Genomic DNA, 23,766 nt, shown 5'->3' with positions numbered 1-23,766 from the left:
TTCCGGACCCAACCACTGGATGGCGGAATAATGCACAGCATGTGAATCCAGAAAACTCTTCAAGCTGCAAAACTACTCTTAACTGGTAAGTAACCATTTTCTTTCTTTTATATCTAGTAACCTTTGCCCAGTCCCTAACTTGCTCAGAATGGATTTCTTTTTTTTCTCTTCAAAAACTAGCCACAAAATGCCATTGCATCTTGCAAGTCCGTACTTGAACCTCTGTTAAATAGACAAGGTAACAAGTCATTTTCTGTCCAATGAGTAACATTTGTGGCACATTTTGTTAACCATCAGTGCCAGGCATACTTGGTCCGTTTTTCATGCTAGTCAAGGGGAAAGGGGTAATCTGATTTCCTTGCATTTCTTGCTGGTTGCAGGACTGGCTGAAGTGTATTTTTTGTTCTTTTTTTCCCCTAACTAGGCCATCGAGGAAGGCACTCTGGAGGAAATTGAGGAGGAAGTGCGTCAGAAGAAGACCACCACCACTCGGAAGCGCAAGCGGGATATCGACCCGAGCTCTTCTACCCCCACACCTATCCCGACCCCCATCATAAGCAGCACCAGCAGCAGACACCGCGAAAAGGATGATGATGTCAAGAAACAGCGGAAGCGTGGACGGCCCCCTTCCGAGAAGCTCACACCCAACCCACCCAGTCTCACCCGGAAAATGAAGAAGATAGTGGATGCTGTGATTAGGTACAAAGACAGGTGAGGGTGCAAACTGGATATTAACCTACACCCGATCCTGCTACACCCAGCAGATCTTAGTTGTTCTTTTATTCTTGCATATGTTCATGGTGCTGCCAGTTTCACGTATTGTTCCAAGAGATTAGAGTTTAGATGTGGGATGGGTGGTGTATGCCTTGTTCCCAGACATTGACTAAATATATGCTTTCTTCAACAGTAGAAAAACGTTATGATTTTTTCATGTTAATACGGTCTTTCAGACCTTAAGATATTCAGCACATGAGTGGTTCTTGGGCATCATTTAAAAGGTACATGCTGAATGAAGAACCTAGTTTTGAGTGCTTTCATGAATTTGAGTTGATTTAGTAGTTCTGGGACTATACACTAGATGGCAAGATATTGCTCAGCTTGAGGATGTATAACATGCCAGACTCAAAACATTTCCTATATGCATGTAAGTGTTTTTTATTGTCTGGATAGAGTCTGTTGGAGTAAGTGTAGATGGGTATTGAGGAGGGAATCCCTGAAAGGGACAACCTGTCGCATCCTTTGTTGGCCTTAGGGATACAAGCGACAATCCGATTTCCAGCATTGATCTCTTTTATAGATTCACATGCCTTGTTGAATAAATATTTTTGCAGCGTGAATCTTTCTGGATTCCCTATGCTGTGCATATTCCGCTATCTGGTGGTTGGGTCCGGAATCGTAGTCTTTTTTTTTTTTCTTTTTCGTAGCCCAGGTGGGCGTTGACGTCCCACCATTTGGTGTACCTTCGGTGACGTCGGCATGCTTCCGGCGGAAGCTCCCACTCTTGGGCGCTATCTTCAGATTCTTTTTTCCGCCGTTGGGTCTGGATCGTCGCATGAAGCTCCAGAAGTTTTGGAGGAGAAAAGGAGAAAAATACTCAAATTTCTTCAGGAAAAAACTCGAAGACCAGGAGAAGTAGATCATCAGAGCCGGGACAACGAAGAAGGAGAGTAACCTCGAGATCTTCGACGTCCGACGGAGATTGCGCACACAGGGGGACCCCTGAGCGCTGTAATGGACAATACACCATTTATATTCTGCCGTAATTGCCACCACAAGTACGCGCAGAGAGACCAGCACCCGGTCTGCAACCTCTCTCTGTCTATCGACCACGGGAGCAAGGACTGCAACGCCTGCTCAGTCTTCACGCCGAAGACGCTGAGGATTCGGGAAAAATAGAGGATAGCTCACCACACGATGCAAGGCAAGGGCAAGGCCCCGTCGCTGTACGACCTGAACCTCTCCGACGACGAGGACAACATCGCCGAAGGTCCAGATGTCTCCATGGTCGCAGAGACCGATAAGAAATCGTCAGAAAAGGTAGGAGAGTCTACGACCCCGAAACCCCCGACAGGGCCTCGAAAACCTGAGGGGGACTCTCGAATATCAGAGTCTAGAACCTCGAAGGGAGCACCGGCGTTGAAATCTTCGACGACCGAAGCTGCGGTCCCCGAAAAACAGCCCAGCGGATCCTTCGAGAAGGACTCCCAGACTGCAAAGACCAGCGAAAAGCAAAGGTCGTAGAAGCAAGCTCCAGAAAAGGGATCCTCGACTTCGAAGGAGAAAGAGCTGAGAGCCGCTTCGACGTCGACGGGGCCGTCGAAGAGGCGGCCGAAACGCTAGACGCCGAGCAGGCCCCACAGATGGAGAGAAAGAAAAGAAGGCTCGAGGCGGAAATGGAAAACATCATCCAGAGGAAGAGGGACTTCGAAGACAAAATGAAAAGTTACAGTATCCCTTCGAAGCCCATGACGGTCCTTTAAGACATAGAAGAACACGAGGAGTTCGACGCTGAAGAGCCGCGGAAAACTCCGGAGCCCTCGTAGCAGGGAGAAGAGGAGGACATCTATTACACAGAGGGTGATTATGGGGACCCGCGTTCGAGCTACGACTCAGGATCCTCGACGGCTCAGGACCAGGATTGGCAGGACATCGAGGCCGAAAACCCAGAGGCTGTAGAGACATACCCCTCGAGGCCTTCGCCGCCAGACGACATTGGGGCCTACTATGAGGTCGTCAAGAAGGCTGCAGCAGCTTATGGAGTCAAATTTGAGAAGGAGAAGGCTAAGGCAGATTTCCTGCTGGAAACCTTGCTCCCCGCACAGACAAAAAGCCACTTTCTGCCCAAGCTGAAAAGTATCATGGCACAGGGCAAAGAGGCGTTCAGAGAACCAGCTACCTGCAGGTCAGTCACGCCAAGGATGGAGAAAAAGTACACGTTCTCCTCCCAGGACCCCCCTTACATCCAGGCGACAGTTTCAGCAGACTCAATTATAGCCGCAACGGCCAGAGGAAGGGCCAACGTCTCAACAACATCGGGGCCACCACCGGACAAGGAAAGCAGGAGGATGGACCTAACAGGCAGAAAAATTGAGAGAAACGCAGCAATGCACTGGAGGATGGCAAACTCCAACGCCCTTCTCAACAGGTACCAGTACCAGCATTGGGACGAGATGAACCAATTGCTTAAGCACCTCCCAGAGGAACACCAGCAGAGAGCCGCTCACCTTGTGGAAGAGGAGAAAAACATCGCAAACTCGTGCCTGAAGACAGCCTTGGACGGGGCAGAAACATCCAGCAGGCTGATCGCTATAGGAATCACAGAGAGAAGGCAAGCCTGGCTCAGGATCTCAGGCTTCAAGACGGAGGTTCAAAACAACATCCTGAACACCCATTTCAATGGAGAAACACTGTTCGGAGCCCCAGTTGATGAGAAACTCACCCAACTGAAGAAAGACAACGAGACGGCAAGGTCCATGGGGGCCCAACAAATTCAGGGGGATGAGAAGAGGCACTCCTACGCGGAGGCCGAACGGAAGGGGTGCAAACCAGCAAGGACAACCACACCATGAGTTCCACCAGGGTCAACAGAGTGACAACCAAAGTCACCAGGGCAAGCAGAAGCAAAACTGGAACTACCAGAACAGAGGCCAGTCCTTTTGCGGGAGAGGAAATGGACGGGGCCAGAGAAGGAGAGGCGGTGAACAACCCTAAGTGACTTCACACAGGAAAAGGTGCTCACCCACTCAAACCCTCCGAAGGAAGAGCACGGAAAAGCAAAGAGAGGAGGGCTACACGGAGGAAAATAACCACAGACAAGTGGATAATCATCAACATACAGTTCGGATACTCCATAGAGTTGGAAAAGAGACCACCAAACAGAAAGCCAAAGAAAAGAGAGCGCTCTGGAAGAGAGCTGCAATTGCTCCAAGAGGAAGCTCAAGAACTCCTCCTCAAAGAGGCCATCGAACCGGTCCCATTCAAAGAACGGAACAGGGGAGTGTACTCAAACTACTTCCTGGTGCCAAAAGTGGACGAAAGCCTAAGACCCATCCTGGATCTACGGTTCCTAAACAAGTATGTAAAGACTCAAAAATTCAAGATGACGTTCTACAAGAGGTCATCCCACAGATAAAGGCCGGGGACTTCTTGTCCACCGTAGACCTCAAAGATGCATACCTGCACATCCCCATGAACAGGCAGCACAAGCCCATGCTAAGATTCACAGTAAACAAGGACCACTACCAATTCACAACCCTGGCATTTGGTCTAAAGTCCGCACCAAGGGTATTCACCAAATTCCTTGCAGCAGTGGCCGCGCATTTGCGAAGAGAGGGGATACACGTGTGCCCCTACCTCGACGACTGGCTCATAAAGGCAAGCTCTTACAGGACATGCAAGGTTCATGCAGAGCAAGTCACAAGAACGCTAACAAGCCTTGGATTCTCCATACATTGGGGAAAATGCTCGATGGAACGAGAGCAAGTGAATATCTTCCTGGGAGCTCAAATCAACACAGTCCAATGCAGGGTGTTACCCAGCGCAAAGAGGACACTCAGCCTACTGAGGGAGAAACGTCACTACCAGAAGGGGCGAGCTCTGACAGTGAGGACAGTGAGCAAGATCTTGGGAATGATGGCGTCATGCATACACCTGGTCCCCAATGTACGCCTACAAATGAGACCACTCCAAGAGTGGCTGCAACAGCAATGGTCACAAGCTACAGGAAGTTGGGAGGATCTAGTGGTTGTAACGCACAAGGTGCAGGAAGAAATGAAGTGGTGGACCAAAGAGAGGATAACAATAGGGAAGCCTCTAATGCCACCGGACCCAACAGTGGGGATGGGGCGCACCCATGAACAGGCTCAGAGTGAGGGGTCTGTGGAGCCCAGGGGATGCGGTGAGACACATCAATTACCTAGAGCTGAAAACGGTGTTGCTTGCCCTCAAGGCCTTTCAGAAACAACTGTACAACCAAAAGGTGCTGATATAAACAGACAACACCACAATGATGTTCTACATCAACAAGCAGGGGGGAACTCAATCATTCCCTCTGTCAAGGTTGGCACAGGAAATCTGGAGATGGGCAATACCACTCAAAATAGACCTGCTAGCCATACACCTGCCAGTTAATAAAAGTCATGCATAGCTGATAATCATGCATGTATAAACAATACTTTGCCAGGCTCCCTTCTGCTGTCTTCCCTTTCAGAGGATGTCTGGCAATTCCAGTTGGACGGTTTCTGTTAAAGCAGCAGTTTGAGTTTGGACTGTTGCTGTCAGAGCCGGACAGATTTACATGTGGCTGGTCTGTCTGGAGTGAAAATGCGACCAGAACAATGGCACTGGCTGAGACTCTTGTAAGCATTGCTGCTATCATGTTGTATTTTCCTCAATGTGATGCCCCAATTGCTGCTGGTATGCCAGGATATGGGCCCTGCGATTGTGGTGGCCCGTCTCAAAATATACTTTCATTCAAAATATACTTTCATCAAAATATACTTTCATGCAGAGGCATTTGTTGCAGTTCCACCTTTTTATTGCCTCTCAACAAAGAAATTGCACAATACTACCGCTTCATTTCCCCTCAGAGTATCCTGAATAGGAATATGTGGGCCGCCAGGGTATATCTTTTGAGTTTGTGCAGGGCCCACTGTTCTCAGTCTTTAATTGACCACTTCAGACAGGAATTTCCTTTTTCAATTGGGGACGCTTGACGAATGTATTAGTCTAGGAGCTGGACCAGGTTATCATTGATGCAGGTGTGACAGTGTAACATGCTGGTCTTAATTGCTTTCCTGACAGCTTTGAGGACAGTCCTGTGCTGGACTCATTGGTGTTACAATATTCGGATCCAACTTGACCCTTGAGTGCGCACAATTGCTCGTTGGTCACAGATCTTCTATCTGCTTAAAACACCGTAGACTAGGAATGTAATCACCAGGTAGCAAAGTGTATGAAGCCAACATGGAGGGCCAGCATGAAATAATTTGCTCCTGTTGTAGTCTGTCCATTTAAAACTATGAATACATTACCGAGTGTGAAGGCAGTCATTCTTTAGTGGCTTCTTTGACTTCAGTTTCTGAAACAGACTTTGTTTTCATTATTATCCTCTCAGCTCAGTCAGTGTTGGTTATGGCGTGCTCCCTATATGACAGGATGTCTTTCTTAAATTTGGATATGGAGAATAGGGCCACTGAGAAAAATAGCCAAAACCTTGTTAGGCTGGAGCTCCCTCCATTAGGTAAGGCAGTATCTAATAGTGATATTTAGCCGCAGATTCCTTAACTTAAAATATCCCCAGGCGTCAGACTGAATCCGGAATTAGTTTGCAGCAGCACCTCTGCGCGCCGGCGGACGGCACCACACGACCCCGCCCTGATGTCGTCCACGTACGTGACGTCAGCGAGGTCATATAAGTCCCTCCCGGCACGCTGACGTCAGTTTTGCAGCGTGAATCTTTCTGGATTTACTGTGCTGTGCATTATTCCGCAGTCCTGTGGTTCGGTCCGGATTCGTAGTCTTTTCTTTCTTTTTTTTTTTTTCGTAGCCCAGGTGGGCGTCGACGTCTCACCTTTGGTGTATTTCCAGTGACGTCGGCACGCTTCCTGCGGAAGCTCCCACTCCTGGGCACCATCTTCAGATTCTTTTTTCCGCGGTTGGGTCTGGATCATTCCCGAAAGTGCTCCAGACATTTTTGGAGAAAGAAGAAAAATACGCACTTTTGCAGGAAAAGAGATTGAGAAGACTACGGGAGACTACATCATCGAAGAGGATGACGAAGGGGAAGAAGAACTTCAAGAACTTAGACGTCCAACCGAGAATGCAAGCTCAGGGGGCCCCCTGAACGCATGAGATGGACAAAACTCCTTTCAAATTCTGCCGTAACTGCCACGACAAGTACGCGCAGAAGGACCAGCACCCGGTCTGCAACCTTTGCCTACCGGTCGACCACGAGAGCGAGGACTGCAACGCCTGCTCCGCCTTCACGCCGAAGACTCTTCAAATGAGAAAGAGACAGAGGATAGCCAATGCCACCATGCAGGGCAAGGGACAGCCACCATCCCTTCTAGACCTGGGGCTATCATCAAACGAGGAGGACAACGTCGCCGCCGAACACGACGGCTACACGGTCATAGAGACCAATATTATGAAGACTCCAAAGAAGGTAGGATACTCTACGGCCCCATGGGCACCAAGAGACCCCGAGTCTCGAAAAATTGAGGGCAAAACCTCAAAGGCGCCGACTCCGAAAACTTTAGCGTCCGCGGCTACACCAAGGCACAGCGGATCCTTTGAGAAGGACTCCCAGGCGCCGAGAGCTGGAGAACAGCAAAAGAGTCGAAAATCGCCCCCGAGAAGGAGCGTGCGGCGCCGAGTGAAAATGACCCGAAGGGCGCTTCAGCGCCACCGAAGGACCCGAGAGGCAGCTCGGCACCGAAACCTTCGACGACAAAAGTCGGCTCGGGGCCAAAAAGAGCGGCCGATCCATTCAACGCAGACCACGCGGCCGAAATGGAGAAAAAGAAAAGACGCCACGAGGCCGAGATGGAAAACATCCTGCAGCAGAAAAAAGATTTTGCCGCCAGGATGAAAGAATACACAATCCCGACGAAACCTTGGCTACAGGTGGAAGAGGAAACGGAGGAGGACAGTCGGTGGGCGTCGAGACCTTAGACGACCAAGAAGAGGAGACGACCTCCTACTACGAGGAGGAAGGAGACGACGACCGCAGGACACTCCTCGGGTCTGCATCCTCGAAGACTCAGGATATAGATTGGTAGGACGTCGGCACCGAGAACCCAGAGGAAGCCGTCGACACGTATCCCTCGAGGCCCTCGCCGCCAGATGACATCGGGGTCTACAACACAGTCATCAGGAATGCAGCTGCAGTTTTCAAAGTAAAACTCGACGAAGAAAAGCAGAAAGCAGACTTCCTTCTCGAGACACTGCTCCCTACACAAACAAGGAGCCAGTTCCTGCTAATGCTCGACAGTGTCATGGCACAGGGAAAAGAGGCTTTCAAAGAACCAGCCACATGCAAAGCCGTCACTCCCAGGTCGGAGAAAAAGTATAAACATTTCTCCAAGGACCCACCCTACATTCAGTGATCAGTCTCAGCAGACTCCATCATCACAGCCACGGCAAGAAAGAGGGCCAATGTGCCTACCACTTTTGGGCCACCTCCAGACAAAGAAAGCAAGAGGATGGACCTGGTGGGGAGAAGAATTGAACGAAATGCCGCAATGCTGGCGCATGTCGAATTCCAATGCTCTGCTCAACAGGCACCAATACCAGAGTTATTAAAGAACATGCCACAGGAATTCAAGCAAAGAGCTGAAAACCTTGTCGAAGAGGGGAAGAATGTAGCCAATTCTTGCCTCAAGACTGCCCTGGACGGAGCAGACGCCTCCAACTGGCTCATGATGATGGGCATCACGGAGAGAAGACAAGTCTGGCTCAGAATTTCGGTCTTCAAGCCAGAAGTGCTGCACAGCATCCTCAACACACCGTTCAACGTAGAAACGCTGTTCGGGGCCCCAGTTGACGAGAGACTCAGCCAACTGAAGAAGGATAACGAGACTGCAAGATCCATGGGGGCATTGCAGTTCAGAGGTACTAAAAGGGGCACCCCGTCACGAAGACCTAACGGGAGGGGAGGAAACCAGCCAGGAACATCAAACCAGGCGTTCCAACAAGCCCACCAAGCAGACACCCAGACACAGCAGGGGCAGCAAAAACAGTCCTGACAGTACCAACCAAGAGGCCAGTCCTTTCGCGGGAGAGGGAATGGACGTGGACATAATAAGAGAGGGGGACACCAGCCTCTAAGTGACTTAATAAAACTCCATGTGCCCACCCGAGCAAAACTCCCAGGGTGGAGCAGAAACACATCGGACAGGAGTTACACAAACTAGACACCTCCGTACATGTAAGACAAGTGGGAGGAAGAATGAAACACTTCTTCAGGGAGTGGAAGAGTATAACATCAGACAAATGGGTACTCAACATCATACAGTACGGGTACTGCATAGAGTTGGAAGGAAAGCCAACGGACAGGAAACCAAAAAGAAGGCCACTAGCAAGGAAAGACCTAGAGCTCCTTCGGGAGGAAGCAAAGGAGCTCCTGCAAAAACAAGCCATAGAGCCAGTACCTTACAGGGAAAGGAACAAGGGCATATACTCCACATACTTCCTGGTACCAAAGGTGGACGAAACTATGAGACCCATCCTGGACCTAAGATTCTTAAACCAGTTCGAAAGAACGCAAAGGTTCAAGATGACCTCCCTACAAGAGGTACTTCCTCAATTGCAAGGCGGGGACTTCATGGTCACCATAGACCTAAAAGATTCCTACCTGCACATCCCAATGAACAGGGGCCACAAACACCTCCTCAGATTCATCATCGGAGAAGACCACTACCAGTTCATAACCCTGGCGTTCGGGCTCAAATCAGCACCAAGGGTTTTCACAAAGTGCCTCACAACAGTCGCAGCACACCTACGCAGGGAAGGGATACATGTTTACCTTTACCTGGACGACTGGCTGATCAAAGCAAACTCATACAAAACATGCAAGCAGCACGCACAGAGAGTGACCAGCACACTGATGAACCTAGGATTCCCCATCCACTGGGGAAAATCCTCCCTGGAACCAGAACAAATAAAAATCTTCCTGGGAGCACAGATCGACACCTTACAGAGCAAGCTGTTCCCCAGCGAGAAGAGAACGATAGCGCTCGTGAGGGAGACACAGCTCTACCAGAAGGGGCAAGCTCGGACAGTGAGGACAGCAAGCAAAATCATGGGTATGATGGCATCATGCATACACCTAGTGCCAAACGTACGGCTCCACATGAGACCTTTACAGGAATGCCTACAGGCGCAATCGTCACAAGCTACTGGTCGTTGGGAGGATCTAGTGGTTGTAACGCACGCAGTGCAGAAAGAGATGACATGGTGGAACAATGGGAACATAACAAGGGGGAAGCCTCTGACGCAACCAACGCCAACAGTGACGATTACCACAGACTCGTCTCAGAGGGGATGGGGCGCTCACATGGAGAAACTCAAAGTAAGAGGCCTGTGGACACCAGCAGATGCGGTCAGACACATCTATTACCTGGAGTTGAAGACAGTTTTCCTAGCCATAAAGGCCTTCCAAACAAAACTGTACAACCAGAGTGTTGATCCAGACAGACAACACAGCAGGGGGGGACACAATCAGCCCAGCTTTCTAAACTAGCGCAGGAGATATGGAGATGGGCCGTCCCACTCAAGATAGACCTGCTAGCCATACATCTACCAGGAAAGGACAATGTAGAAGCAGACTTTCTCAGCAGACAGACATCGGCATCCCACGAGTGGGAACTCAATGCACAAGAGACGAGAAGGCTCTACGACAGGTGGGGGACACGGTCTGTAGACCTATTTGCAACACGCCAGAATGCAAAATGCCAAAACTTCGCATCCAGACAGCCCGGGGAGGGCTCCCTGGGGAATGCCCTATGGATAGACTGGTCCAGGACATTTGCTTACGCTTTTCCCCCCGATACCGCTGATACACAAGGTACTTCAGCAAGTGCAGAGCGAGCAACATGACCCTGATACTGGTCGCACCACAGTGGGCCAGGCAGACATGGTACCCGCAGATCATGGAGATGACACAGAGTGCACCCCACAGAATCGGGAGAAGAAAAGACCTACTCTCCATGCAAAACGGAGAAGTGCTGCACCCGGAGCTAGAGAGCCTGAGCCTCGTAGCCTGGCTCCTGAGGACATAGAGTTTGCGCATTTGAAACTGCCAGAAAGCACCCTAAGGGTACTTAGGGAGGCACGAAGACCCAGCACACGGAAATGCTACGTAGCGAAATGGAAGAGATTTACACTGGTGCAGAAAGCTACACAATAAGATGAACAAACATTTACAATGCAATAGGTCTCGCAGCATTAAAGTTTGAGTTATTGGCATTGTGTATGACAATGCGTTGCATAAAATTTGTAGCAAACTTTGAATTGGTGAGCAGTGAGAGTGTGTGCAAGAGTATGCTGTTCTTGAAAGCGGTGTGGTAGAGAGTGCAGGAATTTGGGTGACCTGAGCAATGTGGATGATGCACCTCACGCACGGGGCTTTCTGATAGATACATCTGCCGTGTGGATTCCTCACCTTGTGAATATCCCCCTTGCGTCAGCAACGTTCGGAAATTTTCTTCGTAGCACGCCGACGTGGGCGACGTCACAGGAGCACGGCATCGCGCGCGACTCCGTCTGACGTCACCGACCCCATATCAGGCCCACGCCGGCGTGATGACGTCAGTTCCCTTTTTTCCGCGTCTCCGACGCTAACGGTTTTCGGGATCTTCAGCGATACCTAGTATCTTTCTGTTTAATAATTGTCACTGTTTCTCTCTTACGATTTGGTTCTTCTCCGGAGATGTCGTCGAGGAAAACAGGCTTTAAGCCATGTAGGTCTTGTGCCCGCATGATGTCCATCACTGACCCACATAAGGATTGTTTGTGGTGTCTTGGTTCGAGTCACGACGTCAAGAACTGCGATTCCTGTTTTAAAATGAATCCAAAGGCGCTTCGAGAGCGTGAAGCAAAATTGCTTTTGGCGAAAGTGAAACAGGACTCTGGATGACATTCGAGATCGACGTCACGGAGATCGAAGTCGAAGCAAAGGTCTCGGTCGAAGTCGGGATCGGCGTCGAGATCCAGAGCGGGTTCGAGGTCTGGAGAGGAGTCGAGGTCTAAAGCGAAGTCAAAGTCCAGAGAAAGATCTAGGTCTAGATCTAAGTCGGCTTCCGGACATGCTTCGAGCTCCTCGAGGAGAAAGCATAAGAGGAGGAAGCACAGTTCGAGACATCATTCGGAGAAGGAATCCTCTGACTCGAAGAGAAAGTCTCACAAACATCGTAAGGACTTTGTCTCTCCTTTGCCTGCTTTGTCAAGAGAAGGTTCTCCGGCGCCGGAGCCGGAGCTGGACCCGGAGCCGGTTTCCTCGGAGCATGAAGTAGAAGATGAGGTGACTCCTCAAGAACCGGCTTCAGCGGAGACTCCTGTGAACCCAGAAGGTCAGGGTGAGAATGTGTCGGGGCGGCCTCCATTGCAACATCCGGTAGGTCCGTACCCTTCCTTTCCTGGTCCTGGACAGGATCCCTCGCATTTTCTCAATGCGATGTTTGGAGTTTATTCTAGGGCAATGTACCCCACTGGAGCGCCTGGTGGCCCCATGGGTCCATTATCGTACAATCTGGGTATTCCTCAGTCGTACGCCCCTGCTCCATTTATGCCTTTCTTGCCGGCGCCTCTTTCACCATGGCTCGGTACGGCTCCACCGAGGTCTTCGACTCCGCATGCGGCTTCGCCGACTCCGGATCGACCTCGCAGTCGAGATCGAGGTACCACACCTGTTCATGACTCTCGTCCTCCTGCTCCGGCTCCTCGATCGACGTCGGAACCGGCTCCGTCGGAGTCGTTACCGGATCCGTCGACTTCGATTCGTATGGAGTGGTCGAGGCGAAGGGCTCAGCGTCTTCTCGAACAAAAGGATGATGAAAGTTCTGATGTGGAAGAAGGCGAGCTTCCTGATCATGATGATGATTTCGATGAGCTTCGGGATGCTAGTGGTCTGGAACTCTCTCCCGAGTGGGGTCTGCCTTCGACTTCTGATGCACCATCAAGGGACGTGGCACCCTATCACGTGGTTATTAGGAAGGCTGCTAACCTTCTTAGCTTAAAGCTGCCCACAGTGGAGTACAAGCCCAACATCCTCACAGAAGTCTTGCATTCTCCTTCTTCGATTGTGGAGCCTACACTGCCATTTACTGATGCCTTGACGGATCCGATTAAGGAGATTTGGAAGAGGCCGTTGTCTGCTCCTGCAGTTTCAAGGGTTATTGCAAGGCGCTATAGGGTGGCTCCTGATGACCCTGCATTTCTTTCTACGCATCCATCTCCGGAAAGTCTTGTGGTTCAGGCGGCTTGCTCTAATAGGGCTGCAGGCTCTTTCCCTCAAGTGCCAGCTGACAAAGAGTCTAAGAAATTAGATCAGTCTGCGAAGAAGACTTTCTCTTCTGGGAGCATGGCTCTTAAGTCATCAAATGCTACTTGCCTTTTAGGTAGATATGTGCACGCGCTGATGGACTCAGTGAAGCAATTGTCATCAAAACTTCCTGAGGAGGATAAGAAAAACTTTAATGAAGTGATCTCTGACACTCAGGCTGCGGCCCGCATGGTCATTCAAAGCTTCATGGACACTGTGGATTCTGTTGCTAGAATTATGGGCTCATCCATTGCGACCAGGAGAGCCGCATGGTTAAAGTCATCTGATTTCTCAGCGGATGTGCAGTCTACATTGCTGGACTTACCCTTTGAAGGAACTGGCCTTTTTGGCAAGAAGGCTGATGTGGCCTTGGAGAGGTTTAAGGACAGCCGTGCCACTGCAAGATCTTTGGGTCTGCAGATGAGAGGGTCGACGACTAGAAAATTCAAGGGATTTGGTAAATCTTCTTTTCGTCCCTTCAAGCAGGGCCAACAACAACAACAGCAGCAGCAGCAGAACCCTCTATATAGGTCCTATAGAGGTAGACAGAGGGGTCGTGGACGTGGACGTCAAGTCTCCTCTTCCTCCACTTCCTCCAATAATGCCCAACCCCCACCCGCATCAGCAAAGCAGCCCTAGATCCACCATTCTGGATCATGTAGGGCCAGTAGGGGGTCGGCTTACTCACTTTCTACGAGATTGGGACTCGGTTACATCAGATCTTTGGGTTCTCAATCTCGTAGAGAATGGGTATGCACTTCCTTTTCAGGAGTTCCCTCCCAATTACCCTCCTTGCCAAGGTTATTGTTCGGAGGACCACCTGCTTCTCCTGCAGGAGGAAGTCCTGGCACTGTTTCGAAAGGGTGCAATAGAGGTGGTTCCAGAGCAGGAGAGGGGTCAAGGGTGCTACTCCTGGTATTTCTTGATTCCCAAGAAGGATGGCAGGCTTCGGCCGATCCTGGATCTCAGGATTTTGAACCTCTATCTCAGACAGGAGAAGTTCAAAATGCTCACCCTTGCTCAGGTTCTTCTGGCGCTGATGGAAGAAGACTGGATGGTGTCGATCGACTTGCAGTATGCGTATTTTCACATCCCAATCCTGAAGTCGCACAGGAAGTATCTCCGTTTTACGGTGGGATCGCAGCACTACCAGTTTGCGGTCCTCCTGTTTGGACTTACTACTGCGCCTCGAGTTTTCACCAAGGTGATGGCAGTGGTGGCTGCGCATCTCAGAAGGTCAGGGATTCCTGTATTCCCTTATCTAGACGACTGGCTGATCAAAGCAGAGTCGCCAGAGATGGTGCTCCATCATCTGCAGGAGACAACTCAGTTGTTACACAGGTTGGGTTTTTCGATAAACGTACCCAAATCTCACCTGGTGCCCTCCCAGCGCAACCTGTTCATAGGTGCGGTACTGGACACTTCTGTATGTCGTGCATTCCCTCCACCTCAAAGGATTCACGACATTCAGGAAATGATTCCTTTATTCTACAATGCAGCGGTTGTTCCAGTCCTGAAGGTCCTTCGCCTGCTCGGTCTGATGGCTTCTTGCATTCTGTTGGTCAGTCATGCACGCTGGCACATGAGGGCGCTCCAGTGGTGCCTCCGCAGGCAGTGGTATCAGCACAACGGAGATCTCAGGGAGTCAGTGAAGATCTCCAGGGAAGCTGCAGCGGATCTGTCTTGGTGGGGCGTGGAAGGCAATCTGTCGCAAGGAAAGCCTTTTCAACTGCCTCCATCAGTGGCCACAGTGATAACGGATGCATCCACTCTCGGGTGGGGTGCTCATCTGGGAGACCTGGAGGTCAAAGGTCTTTGGTCTCCGGAAGAAAGGTTGTTTCACATCAACCTTCTGGAATTGAGGGCGATACGTTTGGCGCTCAAGGCCTTCCTCCCTTCCCTTCGCGGTCGTTCGGTTCAGGTCCTAACGGACAACACGACTGCGATGTGGTACATCAACAAGCAGGGAGGAGTAGGGTCGCAGTGTCTCTGCAGAGAGGCTCTGCGTCTCTGGTCCTGGGTTCAGGACCATCAGATTTGTCTGGTGGCAAATCATCTGGCCGGAGTTCTGAACGTGCGTGCAGACAGTCTCAGTCGGCAGTTCTCTGCGGACCACGAGTGGAGGCTTCACCCGGAGGTTGTTCACGACATCTTTCAGATGTGGGGGACTCCTCGGGTGGATCTATTTGCCACTCGCGAGAATGCTCACTGCCCTTCATTCTGCAGTCTCCAGTATCCGATGCAAGGAGCATTGGGGGACGCTTTTCAGTTGAGTTGGGGAGATCGACTCCTTTACGCGTTTCCTCCCATACCTTTGATTCCTCGGGTTCTGAGGAAGATTCGTCAAGACCGGGCCCAAGTCATATTGGTTGCTCCGGATTGGCCAAGAAGGGTGTGGTATTCGGACCTACTCCACCTATCCTCTCACCCGCCGCTCCGTCTCCCTCACAGGGCAGACCTCCTCTCTCAGATGGAGGGGCAGGTTCTACACCCCCACCTCCAGACATTACACCTTCATGCCTGGAGATTGAACGGGGCAACTTGAGTTCTTTTTCTCTCCCTCATGAGGTGGTGGATGTCATTCTCTCTGCCAGGCGTGACACCACTAAGTCCATTTACTCCTATAGGTGGACAAAATTTGTTTCTTGGTGCAGTGAGAGGGATGTTGACCCTTTGAAGGCTCATTTGTCTAATATTTTACAATTTGCCCTTTATCTGGCACAGCAAGGTTTGGCTGTGGCCACGGTCAAGGGTTATCTTTCGGCCTTATCGGCGTTTCTATGTTTGCCGGATCAGCCTTCTCTCTTTAAATCTCCGGTGGTTTTGAGATTCTTGAGGGGTCTCATGAATATGTTTCCTCCTACTCCTTTTATTGTTCCTCATTGGGATTTGAATCTTGTGCTGACCTTTTTAATGGGTTCTCCCTTCGAACCCTTGCACAAGTGTCCATTGAGGCTTCTCTCTTTTAAAACTATCTTCCTCGTTGCAATCACCTCGGCAAGGAGGGTAAGTGAGCTTCAAGCTCTAAGTTCCAAACCCCCATTCCTGACCATTCATTCTGAAAGGATGGTTCTTAGGACCAGGGCTGCTTTTCTGCCTAAGGTGGTGACTCCTTTCCATCTTGGGCAGTCCATTACCCTTCCTACCTTCTATCCTCCCCCTCACCCGTCTAAGGAGGAAGAGAGGCTGCATCGCCTGGACCCTAAGAGGGCGGTGTCTTTCTATCTGGACAGGACTAAGGACTTCCGGATGGACGACCAGCTGTTTGTTGGCTTTGCTGGCTGCAAGAAGGGCAGAGCGGTGCACAAGCGCACTCTTTCCAGGTGGATAATCCTGTGCATCAAGATCTGCTACTCCCTTGCGGGTAAGGACCCTCCTGAGGGTATTAGAGCTCATTCAACTAGAGCAAAGTCTGCAACATCTGCTTTGTCTAGGGGTGTACCTGTTGAGGATATTTGCAGGGCCGCGACTTGGGCCTCCCTCCACACTTTCGCGAAGCATTACTGCTTGGATACCGAGGTGAGGAGGGATGGCCACTTCGCGCGCTCTGTCCTCCAAGACTTCCTGGTGTAGCAGAGTGGACACCCTCCTCCGGGAGTGGGGACTGCTGTGGGAATCTATTCACAAGGTGAGGAATCCACACGGCAGATGTATCTATCAGAAGAACAAGTTACTTACCTTCGGTAACGCTTTTTCTGGTAGATACTATATCTGCCTGTGGATTCCTCACTGACCCACCCGCCTCCCCGTTGTCCACTCTGCTATACCTGGTCTTTCTGTATATATGGTTATAATACTATTGTATTGATTTAGTTCTATATGTACTGTGTACATTGTATATTTGCATGTTTGCTATCGTTGGTCCGTCCGTGTGCCTCGAAGGCACGGAAAAAAGGGCGGAACTGACGTCATCACGCCGGCGTGGGCCTGATATGGGGTCGGTGACGTCAGACGGAGTCGCGCGCGATGCCGTGCTCCTGTGACGTCGCCCACGTCGGCGTGCTACGAAGAAAATTTCCGAACGTTGCTGACGCAAGGGGGATATTCACAAGGTGAGGAATCCACAGGCAGATATAGTATCTACCAGAAAAAGCGTTACCGAAGGTAAGTAACTTGTTTGACGCCGTTATTATTCACACAGCTCTGATGATGCACCTTAGACATGGGCTCACAGCTGTTATTATTCACACAGCTTTGATGATGCACCTCACGCACGGGCTCACAGTTGTTATTCACACAGCTCTGATGATGCACCTCACGTACGGGGCTGACACAGTTAATATTTACACAGCTCTGATGATGCACCTCAGGCACGGGCTCACAGCTGTTATTATTCACACAGCTCTGAAGATGCACCTCACGCACGTGGCTGACGCAGTTATTATTCACACAGCTCTGATGATGCAACTTAGGCACGGGCTCACAGCTGTTATTATTCACACAGCTCTGATGATGCACCTCACGCACGGGGCTGACCGTTATTATTTACCCAGCACTGATGCACCTTTGGCACGGGCTCACAGCTGTTATCATTCACACAGCTCTGATGATGCACCTCTGGCACGGGCTCACAGCTGTTATTATTCACACTGCTCTGATGATTTCCCATGCACCTCACGCATGGGGCTGACGCAGTTATTATTCACACAGCTCTGATGATGCACCTTAGGCACGGGCTCACAGCTGTTATTATTCACACAGCTCTGATGATGCACCTCCGGCACGGGCTCACAGCTGTTATTATTAACACAGCTCTGATGATGCACCTCACACACAGGCTCACAGCTATTATTATTCACACAGCTCTGTTGATGCACCTCAGCACGGGGCTTACAGCTGTTATTATTCACACAGCTCTGATGATGCACCTCACGCACGGGGCTGACGCAGTTATTATTCACACAGCCCTGATGACGCACCTCACGCACGGGGCTGACGCCTCCTGAAAGTGCCTGTATTTCAGCTAAACGACTACATAGTTTCCAGAGTCAATAACAAACTGTCATGCAACAGTGAATATTGAAACAGCTGAGCTAGACACGCTGCACAGATATCGCGTCTAAAACCACAACTTTGCATATTAACGCACGTAAAGGAATGGAACCACACACTTTAGGTTACCCGCTTGTGTACACAGTATTCTACAGTTTGTCTCGTATACAACTGAAGCAATAAAAAATTTGAATACATGTACAGCCTCGTTATAAGAATGAAGCAAAAATACATTAAATTCACCAATGTTGATACAGTTGGGCAAAGTGAGTGTGTCTGCAGCAAAACACTGCAAATCTGCAGGCGCATTTAGTTTATTGCCCTGCACTAAATCCAGAAATAATAAACTGACATGCACAGAGTACATTCATTTTAAAGGGTTACCATGGCATTGCAATACTTCCCGGGCTCTGCAGCTGCCCCCGCCCAGGGACATGCCTTTCTGCAGCGGTTTAGGCTGGAAGTGGGGCCCGTGCCAACACAGCAGCAACTGCCCTCGTGTGAACTGACAGTAGTGGCAACTCCGATTTAAGGAAAGGATATAGTCAACGCACAAGACAGACAGAACCCCACAGTGAGCAGGATGCAGTGACTGAACTTAACAGTGACTGTCAGGGGAAAACACAAGCAGCTTTGGATGTGAACGAACAGCACTGACAACCCGACTGTGAGGAGACAGTAGAGGCAGTCGTTGACAGCCCTGGGGTGTGAAGGCGGAAAATAGAGGCCATGAGTGCAAGTAGAAAGCGGCCAGTTTCCATTTTGTGGGTAGAATAGTAACGGTGGTGAGAGCAGAGTTGGAGTAGACACCCTTGAAAGAACTGAGACAGCACCATGTAGTGACGGCACCTGCAGGGGGACAGACAGAAGTGACGGTTCTTGAGTGCACGCCCAGAGCACCAAGAGACTCCGAGCACAGTTAAACAAGCATTCACTACAGGAGGGCAGGTAGGCGCTATCCTTCAACCGATCTGAAAAGGAGTGTGTTCCGCGGGATGACACTGGGGCAGAAGTGTGACTTGTAGATAAGCGGTAACTTAACCAACATAGGAGGCAAACCGACAAACTCCCACATCCTTTATTGAGAAGACCCCAAAACATTCTGAAAAGGTAGAGAATCTGCATAAATGAACACAAATATGTTAATGTACAGCACCGCCCTGCAATGTTTCCCTGGCGCAATAGCTGATAACAGCTCCGTTGGTTAAGGTTGTACTAAAAATAAAGCATTGCAACACGTGAACCTCGAATAGCTCTGACCAATTGGCTTTGCCAGTCCTTGTATCTAAACGAGTTTGGTTGAAATCATACTAGCCGTCACTAGGAGAAAGTTGTTTACTTTAGGGGCTGTATTATGATAGTACGTTGCCAGGTATGAGCTAAATATTAGCTGACATAAGGTTGTTATGAATACCAGTCTTTTCTGGGCAGCATTCTTCGGTGCTGGGATCACAGATCGAACTGCCACTTAGCTCATGCCAGACATCCACGTCTCTTACACCGTGGTCTGAAATTAACTGCATCGTCGTAATAATTCCATACATATTACCCATCACTTCCTCCCTTTGTGTTATAATGCGTTGTCGCATGCAGGCATTGCCTCATTTCATTTGTTCACAGCATTGCGAAGTCACCATTCCTTAATGGCATACAGCTCTCTCTCTCCCCTTGTGCTAGCATCCTTTCCCCCTCTTTCGTTCCCTCGCCCTCTCTTTATCTGTCTGCTCCGCTGTCTCGCTCTCTTTCTCCCTCCTCCCCTCTCAGCCATTTCCACCTTTCCCTTCCTCCCCCGCCTCCTGTGATGTGGAATGCTGCATTGATGCAATAGCTGCTCGCCTCAGGCTCCCACCTTGGTTCCCAGGGGTCCGTCCCGCAAAATGAATCAGCAGCCATCCTGAGCAGACTGATTAAAATTAAAATTAAAATGGCAAGGCACATGTCTGGGAGGACCAGGCGCTGAGCCTGGCTGCCTGTCTGGCAGGGCTGCTCGGCTCCAGACAGCATCTGCAAACAATGCCTGGCTGCTGCCCTTCACTGTAAGGGCACGGCTGCGTGCATGGAACGTTAAGTGCATATGGATTTCAACGTGCTTTGTTTCACAGTGCACTCGCAGGTGCTATACACAATGCAGCCAGCCAATGCATACATCAATAACAAAAGTGATCGCGGTGTGGTATTTGTGTTTACTCGATTCGAAGGAGGTAATGAGGAATGGGACAATGGAAATATATCTACATAGGGGATTGGCTTGCTGATACAGTGCAACACGTCTTGGAGAAAAAACTCCTGTGTCTGCACAGTTTTTGGTCATATTTTGTAAAAAATCATCGAAATGTGCAGTAGCCCCGCTTCTTAAAACGTTGTTCTCTCATTGCACCGATTTGAACAGCTATAGACAGTGTTATAATGTGATTCTACATTCACAGCAGACATACAAATGGCGAAAATACATTTGGTTTTCCGATTTTTAAACACGTAATTTTCAATAATTATTCGCAAGTACCAATGAGAAAAAAAAACACACTACGCAACACAATTCTCCAATATGCTTCTCAGTGCATTCACTGGTGTTTACTTTTAAATAAGATTCTAACAACACGCGAAGCATTACAATCGGCTCCCCTCAACGTGCAGCCGCAGTCTGGGTCGTCCGGCGTCGGAGGAGGGGGCGAGGGAGGGCTGCTGTGACGTCAGCCTCGTTCTCGGAGTCCATTGGCCCCGGCCTCAGATGTTCCGCGTGCTGGAGAGCGGACATAATTCACGGTGACGCGGGGCTCCCATGCCCGAGGGAGAGCCCGCGGAGGCTACAGAACACCGGATTGGCGGTAAGTGGGACTTAGTTGGGGGGCGGCGCGCTCGTGTGTGTATGGGTGCGCCCATATTTGTGTCTGTGTGCAACGGGGGGGTATCTGTATGTGTGCGTGCGTGTATGTGCGCTTGTGTGTGTCTCTGTGTGTGCGCATGCGTGCAGGGGGAGTTGTGGCTGTGTGGTATAGCTTTCCAGGAGAGGAGACAGGAGCTGGCCACAGCGATCACGTTCACGTGCTCGTTGCCCGCTCAATTCCGAGCGCGCGGCCAGCTCCTGTCCCCTCTCCTGGAAAGAAGAATCCCTGACAATAGGTCTCTGGCGAGACCGCGCTTCGCGCGGTTCAATGCCACGAGACCTAAAAAGGACTCAACAGTGCTAAAGTACCTCACGCACCTGCTCGACAAAAATCTGAGCTCATCCTCACTGAGGGTTCACTAGGCAGCGATAGTCGCTTACAGGAGAGGAGAAACGTGTAGGAGTTTCTTCACATCACAGGTCGTTAAGAGATTCTTGTAGGGAGCAAGGAGGATCGTACCGCCAACGAGGGTGCCACCACCTGCAAAGAACCTTAACCTTGTCCTAACGGAACTCAGGAAGTAACCTTTCGAACCGATTCAGAAGGCCTTCCTAGAAATGCTGACCATGAAAACAGCTTTCCTGGTAGCAATCTCTTCACTGCGCAGAGTGAGCGAACTGCAGGCACTAACACTACAGGAACCTTACATACAGATACACAGTGATAGGGTGGTGATGAGAACGGACTTCATGCCAAAGGTGGTGTCAAGGTTCCACTTGAATCAAACTATACAGATACCGAGTTTCTTCCAAAAACCGGCAACAAGAGCTGAAAGGGCACTGCACACTCTGGACGCCAGAAGTGCAGTCATGCACTACATCGAGAGAAAGAAGGAACACAGGAAAACAAAACAGTTCTTTGTGTCCTTCGCTAACAGTTTCATGGGGAAACCAGTAACTAAAGGAACAATTGTGCGATGGATCGCCCAAACAATACAGTTCTGCGACAAGCAGGCAGGGCAGGAACTAACAGAGGGGACACGAGCCCACTCTACCAGGAAGAAAGGAGCTACGATAGCATTCCTGGCTAACAAACCCATTCAAGACATATGCCTGGCGGCAACCTGGGCTTCAGTGCACACGTTTACGAAGCACTACTGTGTGGACATACAAATGAACAAGGAAGCACAAGTCGGGCAAAGGGTGCTTCAACACATATTCAATAACCAACGCTCATCTTCCACCCAGCCGCCACAAACATGAGAAACCGCTACATACAAAGTCTATGCACAGCATAGTGAATCCAGAAAGATTCACGCTGCAAAACGAATAGTTTTTTACCTGTTGGTGTAGTTTTGCAGCTTGATGATCTTTCTGGATTCACTAGCGAATCCACCCACCTCCGCCAGAAAGATGAGGCTGGAAAGATAAGGTGGTTGAAACAAACACAATACTTGGAAAAGAAGCCTTAAAGGTTAAAGCGGTGAAAAAACTTTAGTTGAACATAGCCATAACTTCGGTAACAAAACGAACACGAGAAAAAAGAATCCGAAGATGGCGCCCAGGAGTTGGAGCTTCCGCAGGAAGCGTGCCGACGTCACCGGAAATACACCAAAGGTGGGATGTCTATGCCCACCTGGGCTACGAAAAAAAAAAAAAAGACTACGAATCGGAACCCAACCACAAGTCAGCGGAATAATGCACAGCATAGTGAATCCAGAAAGATCATCAAGCTGCAAAACGACACCGACAGGTAAGAAACTATTAGTTTCCTTCTTTTCCGTGTGCACAGCGGATCCGGAGTGAGCTGTTCCTCTGGCCTGTTTTCAGGCCTCCTTTTCGACGCTTCGCGTCAGGAACAGTGTGCGATGCCTTCGGGCTTTAAAACGTGTAATTCCTGTTCGCGGCAGATGTCCTCGACGGGCCCACATCTTATTAGTATGTGGTGCCTGTGGGAAAGTGACATCTTTCTTGCATGGTATGCCCCCACTTTTTGCTGAATTGCTGATGTGATTTGACTGAGTATGCCTTGGGCTCCTGCCAATCAGGTGCCCAGGGCCTGTGTTCCTTCCCTAAAACTGTGTTGAAACTAAAACCCAATTGGCATCTCTGGCCACCTGTCAGCCCCTGGTAAATGATACCCTAGGTACCTAGGGCATTGTGACCAGAGAAGACCCCTAAGGGCTGCAACACTTATTGTGACACCCTACTTTCATAGAGCACCTCTCCAATCTGAAGACCGACACTCATATTGCCCCCAGTCCTACCACCCCTGACTTCACAGCTCCAACCACCCACAACCTAGCTCAGCACCAGGTAGCCACTATACACTCATCATTCAGAGACACACCTACCACCCCTGACTTCTCAGCTCCCACCCACAACCCTTCCATCCTAGTTCAGCACCAGGCAGGGATCATTCATGCTTCAAACACAGACACAGATCTTTCCCACTCATACACCACTCGCACTCCCACCCCCCCTACCGGCCCTCGGACCTCCACGGATACCATTAACACTCCTCTCTCCCATGACATCACAGCCGACATTAACACTCCGCTCACCCCTGACATCACAGCTCTCACCGACAACACATCTAACCCAGTTCTGCACCAGGACGACACGCACAACGACAAATCCCACCCTTTATCCCCCCCCCCCCATTCTCAGTCCCCACTTCCCCCTAACTAACTACGCAGAACACACCTCCTCTCTTAATTTAACTCCCCCTCCCCACAACAGGACCATCTCCAATCCCATTTCCCCACCCACTCAGCCCCCATTACCCTTCCTGCACCCTCATCTCTACTAACATACACCCATCCTTCACCTTGATCTCTCCGCCTACCACCAATGCCCTCACTCATACCACCAACCTCCTCCCTACCTCATCCACACCCCTCCTGCC

At 50.2% G+C, this 23,766-nt stretch overlaps 1 protein-coding gene across 2 annotated transcripts in view; it reads left to right on the top strand.

The window, feature by feature from the left end:
* LOC147748431 (SWI/SNF-related matrix-associated actin-dependent regulator of chromatin subfamily A member 4-like) overlaps positions 1 to 23,766 on the top strand; it is a 364,311-nt gene that overhangs the window by 178,294 nt on the left and 162,251 nt on the right. For both annotated transcript variants that reach the window (XM_086961561.1, XM_086961552.1), the window contains exon 6: positions 425 to 711. In XM_086961561.1, coding sequence (XP_086817687.1) covers positions 425 to 711 — 287 coding nt within the window. The remainder of the gene's footprint in view (positions 1 to 424; positions 712 to 23,766) is intronic.

The sequence above is a fragment of the Lissotriton vulgaris genome, chromosome 1_1, assembly GCF_964263255.1.
Source record: "Lissotriton vulgaris chromosome 1_1, aLisVul1.2, whole genome shotgun sequence".
NCBI classification, from domain to species: Eukaryota; Metazoa; Chordata; class Amphibia; order Caudata; family Salamandridae; genus Lissotriton; species Lissotriton vulgaris.
The sequence above is the reverse complement of the archived record's forward strand: the minus strand, read 5'-3'. Positions and strand labels throughout refer to the sequence as shown.